Source organism: Corvus kubaryi, unplaced genomic scaffold, assembly GCF_017639235.1.
Source record: "Corvus kubaryi isolate FWS band 111438036 unplaced genomic scaffold, C.kubaryi_AGA036_p1.0 37397, whole genome shotgun sequence".
Taxonomy (NCBI): domain Eukaryota; kingdom Metazoa; phylum Chordata; class Aves; order Passeriformes; family Corvidae; genus Corvus; species Corvus kubaryi.
Window position 1 is genome coordinate 12,151,606 of NW_024581136.1, and position 17,346 is coordinate 12,168,951.

General features: G+C 43.1%; 1 protein-coding gene across 2 annotated transcripts in view; it reads right to left on the reverse strand.

Annotated features, from left to right (window-relative positions):
- The window catches only part of PDE6D (phosphodiesterase 6D), a 34,778-nt gene extending 20,606 nt beyond the window's left edge, over positions 1 to 14,172 (reverse strand). The window contains exon 1 of one of the 2 annotated variants that reach the window (XM_042041997.1): positions 14,024 to 14,172. In XM_042041997.1, the coding sequence (XP_041897931.1) occupies positions 14,024 to 14,073 (50 nt within the window). In that variant the 5' untranslated portion in view covers positions 14,074 to 14,172. Of the gene's footprint in view, positions 1 to 13,486; positions 13,597 to 14,023 lie in introns of those variants that run through there. The other variant, XM_042041999.1, reaches the window with a different exon arrangement.
- Between the last annotated feature and the right edge of the window lie 3,174 nt (positions 14,173 to 17,346).

Below are 17,346 nucleotides of genomic sequence, written 5' to 3' on the forward strand. Positions count from 1 at the left end.
TCCTCTCTTCAGAGAGCCTTTATTTGTTCTATTTCCAAGGATAAAAAAGGCATGGTACAGTGGCACCACTGAATGTCCAGCAGTTCAACAACATCAGGTTCTTCCTACTGTTCCTTTGGACTGCTGCCCATGTCAGAGATCAGCACCACGTAGTTCACACACACAGGATGCATGTACTACCCAGACACCTGTGTTTGTAAAGCCTCCTATTAATCATTCCTGTACTGCCATGAATTAACATTAAGTAGGTGATTAGTGTGTTAGCAGCCAACAGCCCTGCTAGCCTCTCAGGTGGATACTGTTTCCTCAAGAATTTTACTGTAATTTCTGTTGGCAAAAAATATTCCACAAAGAACAAATATATATTCCATCTTTTAATGGAATTCTTTTTCACAATCTTCATGAAACAAAACCCAAACAACCCCCCGAATTTAGCATGTAAGACATGACAATTCAACATATAGAGCTGTATTAGCAAGGACTGTGAAACAGGTCCTTGAACATCAAATTTAGCAACCAGGAGGGACTGTGATTTTTAAAAATCTTCTTCAGCAGAAGACTGGTCAGAGCAGAGTCAAGGAGCACAGATTTTGTACATTCGAAAAACTTCTTACTTCTGGTTAACTGCTCAAAGACTGGAAGAGGCTATGAGCACACTGCACTATTACTGGGGAGAGATCCTGTTCTGAGCTGCCCTTAAAACACTCCCTGCACAGGAGGGCAGATATCCTTAACTCTGGATATACAAGCAACTGCAGCTACCACAGAAGTCTTCAAGAGCCATCATTTTAAGGGATTCAAGTGACCCTTTGTTGTTCTCCAGCAATCTTACGTAACTGGTGAATGTTTGGTACATGAAAGGAGGCATCTTTCATATCAAGAGCTCTTCACCCACGTCTTTCACATGAAGGACAGATAGTTGTCCCTACAGAAAGTTCTGCCCTTGAATTTTTTACATTTCTGATATAAAGTTGCTTTTGTTTGGTCTCTTGCTCTTCCAGGGAATCAGGAAAGAGCAGAAATAAAACTGTGCTCAAGAGCATACTTTAACTTGTGCTGCTGAGAACAAAAACTAGGCCAGGGAAGATTTCAGTGTTGCTGTCAAGTGGGGTTTCCACCTATACAGAACAAAGCAAAAAAATCACTATTGAAAAAGACTTTGTAGAAACATTTAGGGAAAATCTGTAGCTCAGTCTTCAGATAGACACTTCTCAATTTCAGAGAGGTCTGTAAAAGAGGAAGAATTCATTTGTGCAAAGGACTTCAGGGACTCAGGGATTTTTATTTGGCCATGGAAACTTCAGGCTGTGTGTTAGCACTCCAAATCCTCCTCATCAGATCAATAAAGCCTGCAGTCATTACGTCTGATAGCTCCTGCCTTCCAGGAAATGAGCTTGTGAGTTTTATTCTAATTGTTAAAAGGCAGGTGTTCACACCACCAAAGTCAACCATAAAGGGAGCACTTAAGATTCTTGTTGGCAGTCTCAAGAGAAGGCAGGAATAAAAAGGTCAAGCACTGGATTTCTCTTGCATTCACACACTGATTCCGTCTGAACTCCCCTTACTGAACACCTTTTCAACACAATGTCAATTTTTTAACAGTACCTTTCTCTGGCAATTGAATTAACTGGGAATTTGTCACTGCACTCGAGTCAATCCAGATTAATGCACAGAGTGAATTTAGAGTTGAGCTAATTATCCCTCATTTAACCTTTGCATGAATGTTCTTATTCTACACCAAGAGAGTCCAGTTCCAAAGTTTTTAAGTGACTTGGAACTGGACACACTCACCCAGGGATAAAGGTATGCACAGTGGGGAAATCAAACAGAAATGATTAAACTGCAGTAAATTTTAAGCACATGAACAATGTGGTTTTATCTCGAATAGAGCTTTTTCCAACAACATTGTCACCTCTTCTTTGACACTGGGAAGAAAAGTACAGACAGTGCTTTATCCAGTGCAATACATTTACACCATGTAGCTACATCCATTCAAGAACTCCTGGCACCAACAAATTCCATAGTGCCCAAGCCCGTTGGCATAAAGATGGTGTGCATTCCCTCAGAGATTACAGCTCTGTGTGCTATTCAGAAAAACAGGCCAGACAACTGAACTTCCTTTTCCAGGTGGGCTCATTTGCCCTTTCTCACAAGTAATGCTAGAAAAAGACAAAAATGAATGATATCCTGAAAAGATCCTCTTTACACAGCTCTGAAAGCAAATGCCAATTGCAGCCTTTGGGGAACAAGTGCTACTGCTGCAGTACATCTGGTAATTAGTCTGTAAGGGTTTCTGTTTATGACAAGAGTGAAAGTTAACTATTGCAGCAGAAGTAATACTGGCTGAACACAAATCTGCTGTTTTGTTCAGTCTCCCAGCTGTGCCCAGTGGATCTGCACCGGCAGGAATGTGATGCTGAAGTTGGTAGGGCAGAAGTCACTCAGTTCTCCTAAAAGGTGGTTTACTCAAAGCACTTGATGCTGTTTTTGAACCTCTTTTGATCACCACGAGTTCTCTGGGAAAGCAACACAATATCCTTGAAATTAATTACAGAATGGCAAGGGGATTTAATCTTGTTGAGATTTTATATAAAACAGCATTTAGCCCTGGCACTCACACTCCACACCTAATAAACAAAATAAAAATTCAAATCAGCCAGAGAAACAGCTACAACAAGCACTTTCATGAAGTCCACAATGACAAATACCAAACTCCTATTTGCTGACACAGCACAGCAGAGGAACAAGCCACACTTTTCCTGGCATTAGCTTAAATGGTTCCTTGGATATAGAATCCCTGTGGATAGTATTGGCCTGAATTTCACTGGGGCTACAAATACTTCCGTTTTGCTTATTGTTTTTTTTAACTTGAACTATGTCTGCATGAGAAGTGGGCATGCTTTATCCTTGCAAACTGTACAACCCTCGTAGCCAGAAGGGTTGACTGAACAAGAAGAGCATCCTCACTGCCAGTCACCCTGTTTTTCCAGACACAAACTGGCAGAAAATTATTATGAACACCCTCAATGTCAAGCTGAGGAAGTCAGTAAAGATGTGGATACTTAGGTGGATGTCAGTGGCCCTCTAGACTCAGAGGACAAGACCAAAGTGAGAATCAGATATAATTATTTAATGGGTAAGAAAAAGAAAAGTCATGGATCTGAGACACTAAAGTGGTTTTATCTCTGGAGTAGTATGCAGGCAGGACCACATGCTGCAATACAGATCAAATAATTTTTGGTTTTCCACTTAAAACTGACAGGACTAAGATTATTCAAGGAAAACAAGTTCATTATCTTGTCTCTTCTCAGGAAGGGAGGAAAACTTAGAGCATACAGACCAAGTGGAGAATGAAACCAAAATGAAAATACAGCCAGGAGGGAATGATTGGCAGTTGCAGGAGGAAACTAATCTTGTGAATGGACCAGAGGCTGCTCAAAGTGGATGCAGAGAGGAGGAATAAAGGGGGATTTATGCAGATTGAAGCAGAACTCTCAAAAAACAGTGACTCCGTATCAGAAATACTATGCTTTTTTAGGAATCTCCAGAATATGAGAAGTGCTTCAATTGGCAGTGTGGACTAGTGATTTGACAATTTAACCATCCCAACACTTTACACAGTGTTCAACAGTACGGCAATCTGAAAAGAGAGAGAGTTGTTTGGAAAAGCACTAAGGCAAAACACGGAAAGTACAAGGAAACAATTCAGCTCCAGACCAGTTCCAGACCTCCTCTCCAAAATTATCTTGTTCTGAATGATGTACTTTGACCATCTTCTACAGCTCCAGTAACATGACCTACAATGATGTGAACCTCTGAGCATGTCACTATGATCACCATGATCTGGAAGATGGAGGGTCTGTGCCCAAACCAGCATCTCTCTGCTTTAGCATGCATTGGAATTCAGAAAATAACCATTATTGTGGGGACAGAGTAATGAAACCTCCACTGAAATGACAAAAAAAGCAATTACCTCTATTACTCTACCCTGTTTCCAAGCAGTTCTGATAGCTTTCACTGTCAATAAAATCGACAGTCATGATTATACTAAAGTTTCAATTTTACTATTTTAACATGCTTGTAGCTGTATGTTAAATTTTCAGACTACATTGAATCAGATGTTTGCCATTTTAATAAATATCTATTAATATCTTTTTCAGCTCAAGCAATGGAATATCTTATTTCTGCTGTGAAAATGTACAGAATGTATAAATACAATTAGCTGTAATTCACAAGTTGATTCTTTCAATATAGGTATTAATAATAAAAAAATAAAAATTTACTTACAGAAAAGCTAGACTTAGACACAGCTGATACAAATGTTTATAAAATATTATATTAGTGTTTCAAAGTGTGGACTTCATAAGCATTTATGTTAAGGTGAATACTAACATGGAGAAGTTAAACAGAAAAAGATGAAAAACTGCTATAATCAGCATTATCTGCACCCTTTACAGGTGTGCCTACATTAAAATATAGTCCTTTTTTATTTGAATTTGCACCTTTCCAAACATTCTACTGCCTCATTCACTGCATTTACTATTTCAGAACTGGCAACATTAGGACTGAGGCAGACAATGTTACTAAGCAGGAAAACAAGGTACTGTTTTATCAATGCAAACAAACCAAGAGACCACCACGAACTGTGAAACATTTTCAGTTGGCCACTGGCAGGGCTGTAGTTATATGAGAAAGAGAACCTTACAGAGGGCACTATGGCTGGGGGATCAGCAGTAGAGGTTTGTGCTACAGCTGCACTCCCTGGTTAATGCCTCCCTCTAATTTGTGTAAATGGGGAGAAGGTGGTCGTGGAGGGACTGCCAGTGGTGAGAGAAAAGGAACTTATTTTAGTGGCAGAATGGAAGATGCTTGGAAAACCAGGGAACCAGTGTTTCTTCCTTCTTATGAAACTAACCCTTAAGGTCAGTGTGGTAGTAGTATAATGCACTTCCCTTTGAAGGAATTACAAGGGGAAGTACATAAAACAATTCATTTCTGGAGCTGTTTAAATACTGCATTTTTATGGCAACAATACATTGTAATGATGCCTTGTGGATTAATGAGGGTGCCATAAATGAACAGCCCAGACTGGATTGAGAAATTTACTGGCTTCTCTGTCTCTTTCTGGAAAGAGTATTTAAAAAAGAACATGCATTTGCTCTCCAACGCTGAATAGGGTTTTTAGCCAATGATTTTCTATGTCTGGTTCATTGAGAGTCGCAGAGAATAGAGTCTCTAATGGTACCTGCTGCATGACCCTGTTTGTGACTTTGCCTGGTGACCAGGCAGTAACTTGTTACACACCACAGTAATGCTATAGATTTCTTGCACAGCTCAAGGGCAAAGAGAAAATTACTACCTTACTGATGTAATCTCAAATGCATTTCTCTTAAAAGAAGTTATGTGACCACAGACTTATCAATGTGAAGCTAAAATGCTCAACTAATAATGCTAAGCTAGGTTTTTAGAATTGGTGCTGGATAACTAAACATGGTATGTGAGAAGCCTCCTCAGGTAAGGTGGTGCCAAGTGTTGGAGAACACAGCACAACACTGCACTGAGTTAATCTGATCTGAGGCTGTGGGCATGACATCCAACAGCAGCAGTGGCTGAAGAGGACTCTGCCTACAGCCCTCCCCAGCTGCTTCTTACTTTCTCCCTCAAATTGAACAGCTGGGCTGTTGGTAGAACTGCCAACCAGCACAGGTCCTGCTCCTGAACCTGTTGCTGAAGTTGTTTGAGCCAGCAGGCAGGAGACTGCAGTTCTCATCTGAGCAGTTTGACTAGTAAATCTGAAAATGAGGCAACAAGCAGCTGGGGATGGTAACCCATGCTCTGCACAGCTGCTGCGACAGAAGCATGCAGCAAGAAGAATGAATGAGCAGGTATTTTTTGGATGTCCTCTTTGCTCAGAAGCAGCACATCACTTCCTGGACTGAGATGTTTTTAAATTTCACCTGAAAGCTACTAAGGTTCAAGCAAAATAACAAACAGAAGGACTTTTCCCCTCTTTATTTCAGCTTCTGGGAAAGGAAGTAACTTTACTAGAAAAACAGTGAAATCTTAAGTTGGACTGTAACTGACAGGGCAGTATTCTAATGCACTAAAGAGTCTACTCTAAAGAGTTAAACTGGAAGTCAAATGTCTGAAGTATCTTCAAAAGATCTACCTGTGTTAATGGCTGGTAGGTATTTCTTGGTGTCCAATTTCCAGATGGGTTGCTCTATTCCACCACATGACAGTACATTAATGGGGATAATGGTTGTTCTTCTACCTTCTCTCTCTACAAAACTCTTCCTTCAAGAGCAGTTGAGGGTGTTGCAGAACTCCCAGAAGCACAGTTAGCAACAGTTCATGCCAACACTTGAATCAAAACTGGGTCCTCCTTAGTGAGTGTTTCTGTAAGACTTTTCCCAAACACAAAAATTTTATTTAAAGCTGTGCAAATAGCCAGCTTTTCCACTGCCACCTAAAATACAATTTCCTTTGACCTCCCAAACCAAAGTGACTTGACATTAACTCTCTGCCTCCTCAGCAGGCTGTCCCTGATCAGAAGTTTCTGGCACTTAAAACATCAGATGAACTCTTGGTTCCAAGCATGTGTAGCTTTCCTTCTCAAAAAGCTTAAATTAGGTCATGTGAAGAGGAGGAAAGAGGCATGTAGGCAATCTGCTTTCATTGGTGAGTAAAATACATGATCCTCCCCACTTTCTTGATAAATAGGAAAAGATGGATATAATTAGGTGTCCTAAGGACCAAATAAGCTTCTGACTTGCTACAGAGCAGATGAAGGTTATGTACAGTGTAGCATACAAAACCAACCCATATAAATAGTCCTCTGTAGAATTACTAAGTATAATGCCCTGCACTCTCAATCTCTAATGGAAAACTATTGCTCCTAGTTAGTTACAATCCTTTCAATCCAGGAGTGGATAAATTTAATAACACTATTCTTTTGTGCACTGCTATCCCAAAGATTGACTGAAAATAAAAAAATTATTTCCCTTTCTCTTTTTACCTAAGCCTGCCATTCTTCCAGGAGAATGTTGCCTGAAATTCTAGTCATGAACATAATCAACTCAAAGGCTCACTCATGACTGAACTAATCTGATACTGCTTCCCTTAAGTCTCTTCTATACATAACATTTCTGTCACACTGAGAACTCTGTTCAGAAGAAATGTGACAATGGAATCTTGAGTTCCATAATCACAACTGAAAATCCTGGCTGTCAACTAGAATTTAGCAATGTGCAGTTGAGATCTGGTTCCTGAGAGAACCTTGGTTGCTGTCAGTTGTCTCCTGGACAGAGCCTCCCAATAGTCCTACTGTGTCTGCTTGGGCATGAGGCCAAATGGCATTGGAAACCTCACAGAAACACCCAACAAGTGTATGGGGACGCTCCCTCAAACTGCTCTGGGAGTGATGCTACACAGATGACAAACCTGCTTCTGTAAGTGCTCCTGATGAAGTCTCAGGACAAAAAGGCAGCACTTGAGGAAGCTTTTAATATTCAGGGCTTGCTACTGTAGTTTATTGCACACTCAGAATAAACATATGATGTGTTCCTTAAGATGTGAGAGCAACAGATGTGTAAAAATCACCTTTCATGTGCTTAAATAATTAAATTTTATAAACTCTGCTATACTAATATGCAGAAAAAAAGGATGAAATTCAATGTTGCCAGGTGGACCTTAATAGATTATGATGTTTTCTGCTTGTTCCCTATACCTGGGAATGTAGCATACCTCCTATTTCTATACAAATGTTGACTACTAGATGTAAATGAAGCACTGGTTTATCTTTAATGGAGGCTCTGAGCTCAAATTTGAAGTTGCCTTAATTTCCCAACTTAGAGAAATAGAAGAGGCTTATCTTACATAAATGTAAGAAATACAGTAGCCTGCTACCTTACAAATTTAATGTAAAATTTTGACTCAACATTCTTTCTGGGAACAGCCTAAGTTCAGAGATAAATGTGTAAGAAGTCAAATCAGCTTCCACACTAAGGTTGCTTTAGCTAACAGAAAGCTTTTTTTTTTTTTTTGCCAGGGACACAGGAGCCACATCAGATGTCTATATTAAAAAAACCCTACTCTGAACAGTATCTGTTTAATTTGAGGAGTTTTGGATACCTCCCCTGCTTCTTTATATCTGTGTAAGCTTGGCTTTTATCCTATATGTTGGCTGTGAAGATGCAGGAAAGGGGTTGGGGCAGGGGGGAAGAAGCTCTAACAGTTCTCACTTGATGGATTAAATTACTATCTTCTGCTCTGTGGAAATTCAAATACTGTAACAACAGATGAAGCATAAGGCACCAATGACTTCCAAGGATGCAAAGAGTAACTGATATCTTAGCATGATACAGAGGAAACAAAGGGAAATAATTTTACAAATGACAACTGCATTATTTTAAGTACTTCATTAGGTTGGCACTAAGCAAGCAATTAAAAATACTGAAACCATAATTCCATAAAATATTGGATAGGTAGGCTTTTGGAGAGATCAAAGGATAAATTTTAGATACAAAATTGTAACTACAAAGTGCTAAAGCAATATTGCTGATTAAAAAGAAAAACCAGAACTCCAATGTCAACTTACACTTTTAAGTTGATGTCAGATGTATTCTCTGTGGCACCTGGCAACTCATTTGTATCCTGTGATGCCCCTTCCACTGTCAAGGGCACAAAGCCCCACTTCCAACACTACGCATGGACTGCATTAAATCTGATAAGTAGACAACTGACTGTAGCTCAGATATCAAGTTAATGCAAATCACAGGTTAAGCACTGTTAAATATTTACACTTTTTTCAATGAAAGTTAACAAGGGGAGGACATGAAGTTTTGGTGCTCGCTAAGGAACCAGGCAGGTAAAACCAAACCTGTTAAAATTGCTCCTGCTTTATTTTCAGGTGTGCCTCATGACTCAGTCATAAGAAACATGATCACTCTGTGTTTAGCATGCCAGAACTATAGATCATTGCATCATGCAGAACTTCTGTCAATGTTGAAAATAATTCTGATATGGTAAACGTACCTTGACTACCATGAGATTCAACTACCAACTACAACCTGGCTAAAGCTTCTATGTGAAACTCTGGTCTCTGAAACAAAGATCTCTCAATGCTGCCAGGGTGAGAACTTGTTCTGAAGTCAGACTAACTGGGAACGTGGACAACTCCTGCTTGTAAAGTATTTTAAGTTTTGTAGAAAGTAAGAGGGTTCTAAAAACCAGAAATATGGATGAAGGAGAACAAAGTTATGTTTTCTAGGGTATTTTAAAATTGCATTAGAGCAAGCTATGTGCAATTTCTGCTTTGGGTCTCTACAGAGTACATGTCCCAGCTTCTGGCCAGTCCTGTTCCTTCTTTTGGCTGGCCACTGTCTCCTTTTAACCCATGAATTTGATGCTTCATCTTTCTATTCCATTGCAAGGAGTCTAAACAGAGTGAGATCTGAGGAAGTGCACAGAGGAAACCTCAAAACAAAGGGGAATCTTTAAGCCAATTAAAGCTGCGACCTTGTTAGTTTTGTAAACACTGCAGCAGGTAAGCATTTCAAATTAATAAGCTGCCAAAAATCCACCAGCCTAACAATTAAATTGGAAACTCAATTCCATGTTGCTTCCAATTAGATTTCTCAGCTTTGGAATGCTGCATGAAACTAGTTCAAAACCTCAGTGACTGTTCCAGGAATTGATGGACAAGACTGTCATTCAGTTCCTCTGTGTACAGCAGACCTGGCTGAAGTTGGAAGTTTCCCTGTGTGCAGAGTAATATAAAGTTCATAGATACTCTAATGATTTCTGTTATAACTATATTTTCACTACAGCCCTATCCATCTTTCTAAGAGGATAACACTCTGCTAGAAAGACTTCCTAGACAGAAGAACAATGGTGAGAATAAAGCTGGAAAAAGCTCTGGGAGCTAGGAAGATGTTGCACAGGGAAGTCTGAGGATTGTAGAAAAATAGGCCAGCCTTTGACATGAGAAGTTTTGCCTGCAAGTGTTGGAGTGCTTGAGCAACAGGTGTATGTTTACACTGACCAAAACCACGAGTTTCATAACTCTGTAATTGTTCTGGAGTTAATACTGTCAGTCAATGCTGTCTCTTCATGCTTACATTGATCATATTAATTTGTTTCAGGAGACTTCTGAAGGATAGGCTACTGCACAGCCTTAAAACGAATTCCAAAGGAAAAACTTACCCAAAACTGATAAACAGCTACAGGACGATTAACACTATAGAAATTCTGATAAGACTCCTCTGTACAGAAGCAAATAAATAGGTGATATCATGTTTGACTTGTAAGATTTAAAATGGAAAGCAGATGTCCTTACTCCTGTGTTGAGAGGCAAGACATGGCACTTTAAGCGTGCTATGAGAATCAACCGACTCGTTTGGGTTTTCTCCTCCTTGCTGTTCTGACTGAAACCTCACAGAAAGAAGCGCTTAAAGAAGTGGGACTGTGGTCCCTCAAGAGTTGGATGTGAATCTGCTGTTGCAAACTATGACTGGGTACTTCTAATCTACAGCACGGATGCTTTCCAAATGCTGGCAAACCAAACCAAACAGGGTAACTGTCCATAGGGTCCTTATTCTAGTGCGCTTAAAAAAAATAATTCTGCGCTAGTTCACCTCAGAACAAAGGTAAACAGGCAACCCACAAATTGTCAAGGAAGTTGTTGAGGGGGAGCCATCATAATAAAACAACCCTGAACTCTGACTGTTGGGCAAGTACATCACTGGTGTTACTTTGTTTTGATAAAGGATGCTAAATATGTACATCTATTAGTACACACTAAAGATAAAATGACAGAACAACATCTGAAGAATATGTTGAAAGGGTATGTGAGGGTCAAGTAAAATGCCCTTCTGTAGCTTGACAGAGTAACTGTCCCATCTTTCAGAGGAAAAAAGGCATAATCTAATTTCATGCATTTGAGATCACAGGACCAGATGTGCGTTAATACTTGCAGAAATAAGACTTGGCTAATACTTCACACAAATGGATCTTCAGTTACCAGCTGAACTGATGTTGCTTTTAGCCAAACAAGTGCATTTTCATAGCACTAAACTACCTGTAGATATTGTGTGGGGTGTAACAACTGCTGTTCAAGCAAGTGCCTTTAGGATAGTTTGTTGATAAACACACTTACAAGGTCTGTTAGCAGATATTGTCCCTGAACAAGTGACAAGCTCTAAGTGTTTGCTGTCTGCTTTCAAAATTTTTCTGCACCATATTTACCGGACTGTTAGTGGTCAATTTTAACTGGTGCCATAAAAATTCTTAGGACAAGTGTAATAAAGTATAATATTCTCACTTGCCTGCAAGCATCAAATATATTTCCCTTGGTTTTAATATTTTTAAAATAGCAAAATCCATGAGAAGAGGGAAAAAATGTTTATGGCTTGAATTTTGGGACATTAGTCACAACATGTTTCTGCACTACTGTCATAGAGGAAGGAAAACCTATCTTTGCATCGAAATTAGAGCGTGGATTTAGGCTATAATTTAATTTCCACATGCCCCAATCATCCAGCATGCCCCAATGAGTAGGAAAGCTTGTAATTAACCCCTTCTCAGGAACCACAAGTAAACAGAATTGTTTGAGGAAACTCTGATTACTCAACGTGAAGTGGACTTCCAGCTAGAGTGCCTGCTGTTGGGTTAAAGTTAGCAATTATTTTGGAAGCCTGCTTCCTCAGTGATGCTTTTGGCCCTAGCAACTGTTCTTGCCTCCCAAGGAATCCCCTGCACACAGCCCCTGAGTGCAATGCCATGCTCCTCTCCTGTGCTAAAAGCAAGCTCAGTTTGAAGTGCCAAGTTTGCAGGATGTGCTTAAGTTGAACTCCCTCCCTCATGGGAGCAGAGGAGAAAGGTTTCAAGTACTAAAAGTATAAACTGAACAGTTTTTCACAACTTGTTTCTCTATTCCTTTCTATTAATTGAGTACATGTAGCAATAGGGTGGGTGGAAGATAAAGCACCTCTGAACTGTAATTCTCTCTGGAACAAATGCCAGCCCTTCCACAAGGGATGGGAAGTCTGAGCTGATGTCTCCCTTACAGGGAGCGTGGTCACAGCTGGGCATGAGCAGTTTCCTGTGGGGATGGTGTGGTGTCTCAAGGCTTCCTCATAAATGAGGAATGTCTGTTCAGCCACTCTTCTGGTTTACTAAGGGCAATAGATGTTTTCCAACTATTTCAGCTTGCTGAAAGTTTCAGTTATTAAATGCTTCTGCAAACTTTCCTGTTTGTCAGACTTTGTACTACATGGTAACTATCAAACTACTCTACAATGTTTTCGGAGAAGTGCAGTCCAGATTTTGCCTTAAACTGTCCTGTCAGAAGTAAAATTTCTTTTTTTTTTTTTGCAAGGACAAGCAAAGGATGACTAGACTTGAGACACTTCAACACAGACTGCAGAGTACTTCTAATAAAGCTTCTTGTCCATGTTATAACTCCTTGAGATCATAGAAGTTTGTTGTCTGACATCCTTCCTCTCAAAGAGCAAAAAGTATTTTCTCTTTAAGACAGCAAACAACAAAAAAGTATTGTTTCATTCAAAGTTGGACAAAGGCCTTTATGTAAATTCTGCTATCCAGCAAAGACTATGTAGAAACACATGCAAAAAGCACTTAAAAGTTTGTTCCCTAGGCTTAACTTTCAAGGCACTCCTCACTTCTACCAACAGCTTAGTCTGGTCTTGTCAGAAGCTTGTTCTAATTGCCTGCACAAAAGGGTTTTAATTTATGTTTTGACAGCTAACATACTACATCTTCATAAATACAAAGAACTGTCAATAGTGCCAGCGCAGAAGCAAAGGAACCAGATGCAGTACTAACAGCTGGGGGAGACTGCAGTGATTCTATAAAAAGTTAAGAAAAGCATCTGCTTATAGTTTGATAACAGCTATCTATCTAAATCCAACCTAGAAAATCAGATTCTGCTACAGCTGGCATAGAGATTATGTACATCTCACTGAACAAAAAAAGCCCACCACCCTGTTTAGAAATTATAGGTTCAGATCTAAAGGATATTGCCTTCACTTCAGTCCTTTTTATTGTAAAAAAGAAATACAAACCAACTCACAACAATATTCTCATGTCTAAAGGTCAAGATAGCAAGCTTACATTTGCCTTGTAAGCTTAGAAGAATTTACCACAGTAAAATATACCACATGTAAAATAAAGCTACTCTATTTCTCACACTCAGTCTGAACATGGGCCTTTAGGTTGAGCCTTTCTCTACTCTGCTGAAATCCTGCGTTGGAAGGTGCACAAAGGCTCTTGCCTCTCTTCCAAGCTCAGATCTATCTAATTTCATCAGCTTTAAATTCACATCCAGGTACCACAGGCATAAAATCAGAATGCTTTTTCGAAGCCACAACATGAAAAGTTTTTAAACGAACTGCACAAAAAGGCATTTACACGCAGAATACGTCAGCAATAAAAGACACTGCACGACCAACACATGTGCCAGTACCTCACGGTATGACAAGGAACAAGGTGTTTAGTTGCTCCTGGACCTGACGACCAGGTATTTCCTTTCCAAGCAGAGGTGCTTAAGCGCAGGCCGGAGGGAAAGAGATCCTCCTAGCGCAGAGCTACTTCACCTGCCCTCTGTAAGCTGTCCTCGCTGCAGGCGGGGAGCTCCCACTGCCCAGGGCCGCCGCCCCCGGCCCAGCCCCTCTCAGCGCCGGGCAGGGGCCGGAGGGGCGGTGGCCGCCGCCACCCTGCTGGGGACTTTGGCCGCCGGGACCACCCCACCCACGGCACCCCACAGGGCAGAGACGGGACCCCGGCCCCGGCGTCACGGGGGCTCCTTCCCTGTCCCCCCGCCCCAGTCGGCTCAGAGCCGGTCCCAGCCCTACGGGACCCTCCCGCCACCGCCGGAGTGCGGCCGCCATTGAGAACCGCGTTGCCATGGCAACCCCCCCTCCCGCCCCGGGGGCCTCGCCACAGTGGGGCGGCGATCCCCGCGCCCCCCCGCGCCGCCTCACAGCCCCCGCACGGAGGATACAGCTTGAAGCCGCGGAGGATCTCCTTGGCCCGCTCGTCCGTGGCCGACATGGTCCTGCCGCGCCGCGGGCGGGCGGACGGGGCTGGGCCGGGCCTGGCGGGAGCGCGGCGGTGACAGCGGAGCCTCAGGACCCCCCGCCCCTCCCTCCCGCGCACCCGCCACTGCCCGGCGCAACCAACCCCAGCGGCCGCCCGCCGCCGCGCCGACCAATCAGCCGCTGTGTTCCCTCCTCGCCCCGCTTTCTGGCGTATGAATGACAGCGCCAGTGACCAATCAGACAGCGCTCTCCCTCATTCAAGGGTGGGTGCGCAGCGGTCGCCCGGAGTCTTCGGTTGGGCCTGACGTGGCCGCGATGGAGGCGCCGCGGGGTGGCCGGGCAGGGGGAGCGGACGGTCCCCGGGCCCGGGAGGCCTCAGCGGGGAGCAGTCGAGGGAACGAGGAGCCGCCACGGGCCTGGCCAGCGGCGGCCGAACATCCCCGAGCCGCTGGAGCTCGGCTAGCGCTTCTCCCCAGGCAGTGGGGGTCCTACGGTTTTGTCTTTGGGGCTGCTCGGCGGAGCTCCAGCCTTGAACTCGGGTGGTGCCGGGGATCCGGGTGCGCAGAGCCAGAGCAGCTTCTGCTGGAGACCTTCAAAACCCACCTGGACCGGTTCGTGTGTCATCTGCTCCAGGTGACCCTGCCTTGGCAGGGGGTTGGACTGGATGAACGCCAGAGGTCCGTCCCAAACCTGACAGTTCTGTGATTCTGCGTGTACCGAGGCCGGAGCCAACAGGACCAGCATTGTGGAGAAGGTTTAAAATAAATAGCGTGCTACCCCCCTGGAACAAAGGCAGCCTTCTTTGTGCTGCAAAAATTTGAATCACAGAGCAGTTTGAGTTGAAAGGGACTTAAAGACCATCCAGACTGGCCTCGAACACATGCAGGGATGGGGCATCCGCAGCTTCGCTAGGCAACCTGTGTCAGTGCCTCAGCACACTCACAGTAAATAGTTTCATCCTTATATCTAATCTAAATCTGCCTTCTGTCATTTTGAAGCCATTCCCCTTGTTCTATCATTAGGTGCCCTTTTAAAAAGTCCCTCTCCAGCATTCTTGTAGGACACCTTCAGGTACTGAAAGGCCTGAGTAGGGTCACCCTGGAACCTTCTCTTCTTCAGACTGAACAATGCAAATTCTTTCAGCCTTTCCTCATAGGAGGGGTGCTCTAGCCCTCTAATCATCTTCACGGCCTTTATGTTTGTGTAGCAGAGTTGATTGTGGGGGGAAAGTCAGATTTGTTAGCACATCCCAGGAGCCAGGCTGCTCTTTAACCTGAGCAAATTAACCCCTCTGTTAACAATCTGAGTGCAACTGATTAAAAAGCATTAAGTCGTGGTAAAAATAAAGGCAGCAGTTGTAACCCAGTCCTCAAAAGAGGACCAGTGAACAGTCAGGGTGCCATCAATACACTCACTCATGGCTCCACTTGCCTCCAAATCAGCCACTGTACAGAAGTGGAGAATGTGAGCATTAATAAAGGGTGCATTTAATGTATAAGGACAAGGCCACTGCCAGTATCACCAATAAGAGATCTTAATAATAAAAATAGGCAGCATTTATTTTCCTGATGTATGTGATCCATGCTCAATTTCCCACCATCAGTTTAAGTGTATGAAGGGGTCGTTTTGAGTCTGGGAAAAGTGCCAGGGGTGAGCTGTGCAAATATATATCTATGTTTTATTAAGAGTCCATCCTGGATTTTAGCTAGGCTGTGAAATTGCATGCTGTCTAAGGAGGAGGGACTAAAGATCACCAAGGAGAAAAGACTGACGAGGAGAAAAGGAGAGCAAGACAAAAGCAGACCTGAAAAAGGCAGAAACAAATGGTCATATGTAGGGGATGAGCCTGTCAGGAGGAAGTAGGACATACTGGTTTACAGAAGTCATAAGGAACTCAATCCTGCCTCTGTTCAGGCTCCTCAGAGATGAAGGAGCCAGAGACCAAATGGATCTCATGGCAAGGAACTCTTGCAGCTTTGAGGGGCTTCTCTAGCACAGGGGTAGGGGTGTTTGTGGAGTTTTGAGTTGGAGCCTTTGTATTTCCTGGCCAAGTCTCAAAATTCCCAAATTCACCTTGCTGTGCAGGGAAGCCCAGGCCTCTCATTCATGAGCTTGAAAATCACAAAAGAGCTCATGGCTGAAGTGTGAAGCTCTTGTGACTAGTGCAGGGCCAAGCAGCAGTGGAACATGTGACAGCACAACTCAGAGTGACAAAAACCCTGGGATCACTCAACATCCCTGGGCTGCATTAACACAAACAGCACTCTTGAGCACATCATCTTAAAAATCTGCTTGCAAGAAAGTTGCTGCAAATCCCTCTATCCCTTGGTGCCACCTGGAACTGAAAACTTTTCCTTCACATCTCTGGCAGGTGTGGCAGTTTCTGAGCTGCCACTGCAGGTGAGAAGATGCCTCCAGCCTGCTTTCTGCTTCTCCAGCAGCTGTTCTCTCAAGGTGCAGGTAAAGGACCTGGTGTTTCTGCAGAGCAGCATAACTGGGAGATAGTTTAATAAACTGGAGCTTCCTCCCACCCCACGCCTGATAGAAGAGGTTGTACAACTTCACATCTACAACCACCCAGACATCACTCCTTGTGGGGCTGAGATGAGGGTCCAGCAAGCAGCTTAGTCCCTGGATCCTGGGAAAGAAAGAGTTTGGAAACTTTTCAGTAGGGCCTGGGAGCTCCCCTCACTGTGCTCTGGAGGTGTGTGCTGGCAGCTGCAGGGGTCAGAAGGCTGGAAGGAAGGAGCATGAATGGATGAAGCATGGTGGAAGCACACACAGGTGAGTAATGAAAGATAAGGAAAAAGATAAGAAACACAAAAGTATTTTCACTGTTGGCCCTCTCCTTGGTGAGGCCAGGTGTCCTCAAAGTCTGGGGGTCCAGGACCCCACTGCTTGGGGACATTACTCTGGCAATGCAGGGAAAGAAGGGGAAATAAGGTGAATTATCTGCTGCCTAAAAGGGACCTGGACTGCAGAATCACAAGGGGAAGAGATGGGGCGAGTCAAGAGATAATGCCAACATTAAAAGATAAAATGGATTAACATCTCCTGGCACACAGAGAGCTGCGTGGGTGGAGCAGGAGGTTGCAATAGCTGTTTAAAAGGGAATGAGACAGCTGGACATCCACATATTTTTCCTCTTAAAAAAAAAAAAAAATCCATCCCAAAAGCTGAGCTTAGCTGATGCTGTCCTCCAGAGTCCAGGTCAGCCAGCCAGGCTGGCTGTCAACAGTTGGGAGGTATCAGGACAGGCACTCCTGGCTGACCTACATGGGGCTAA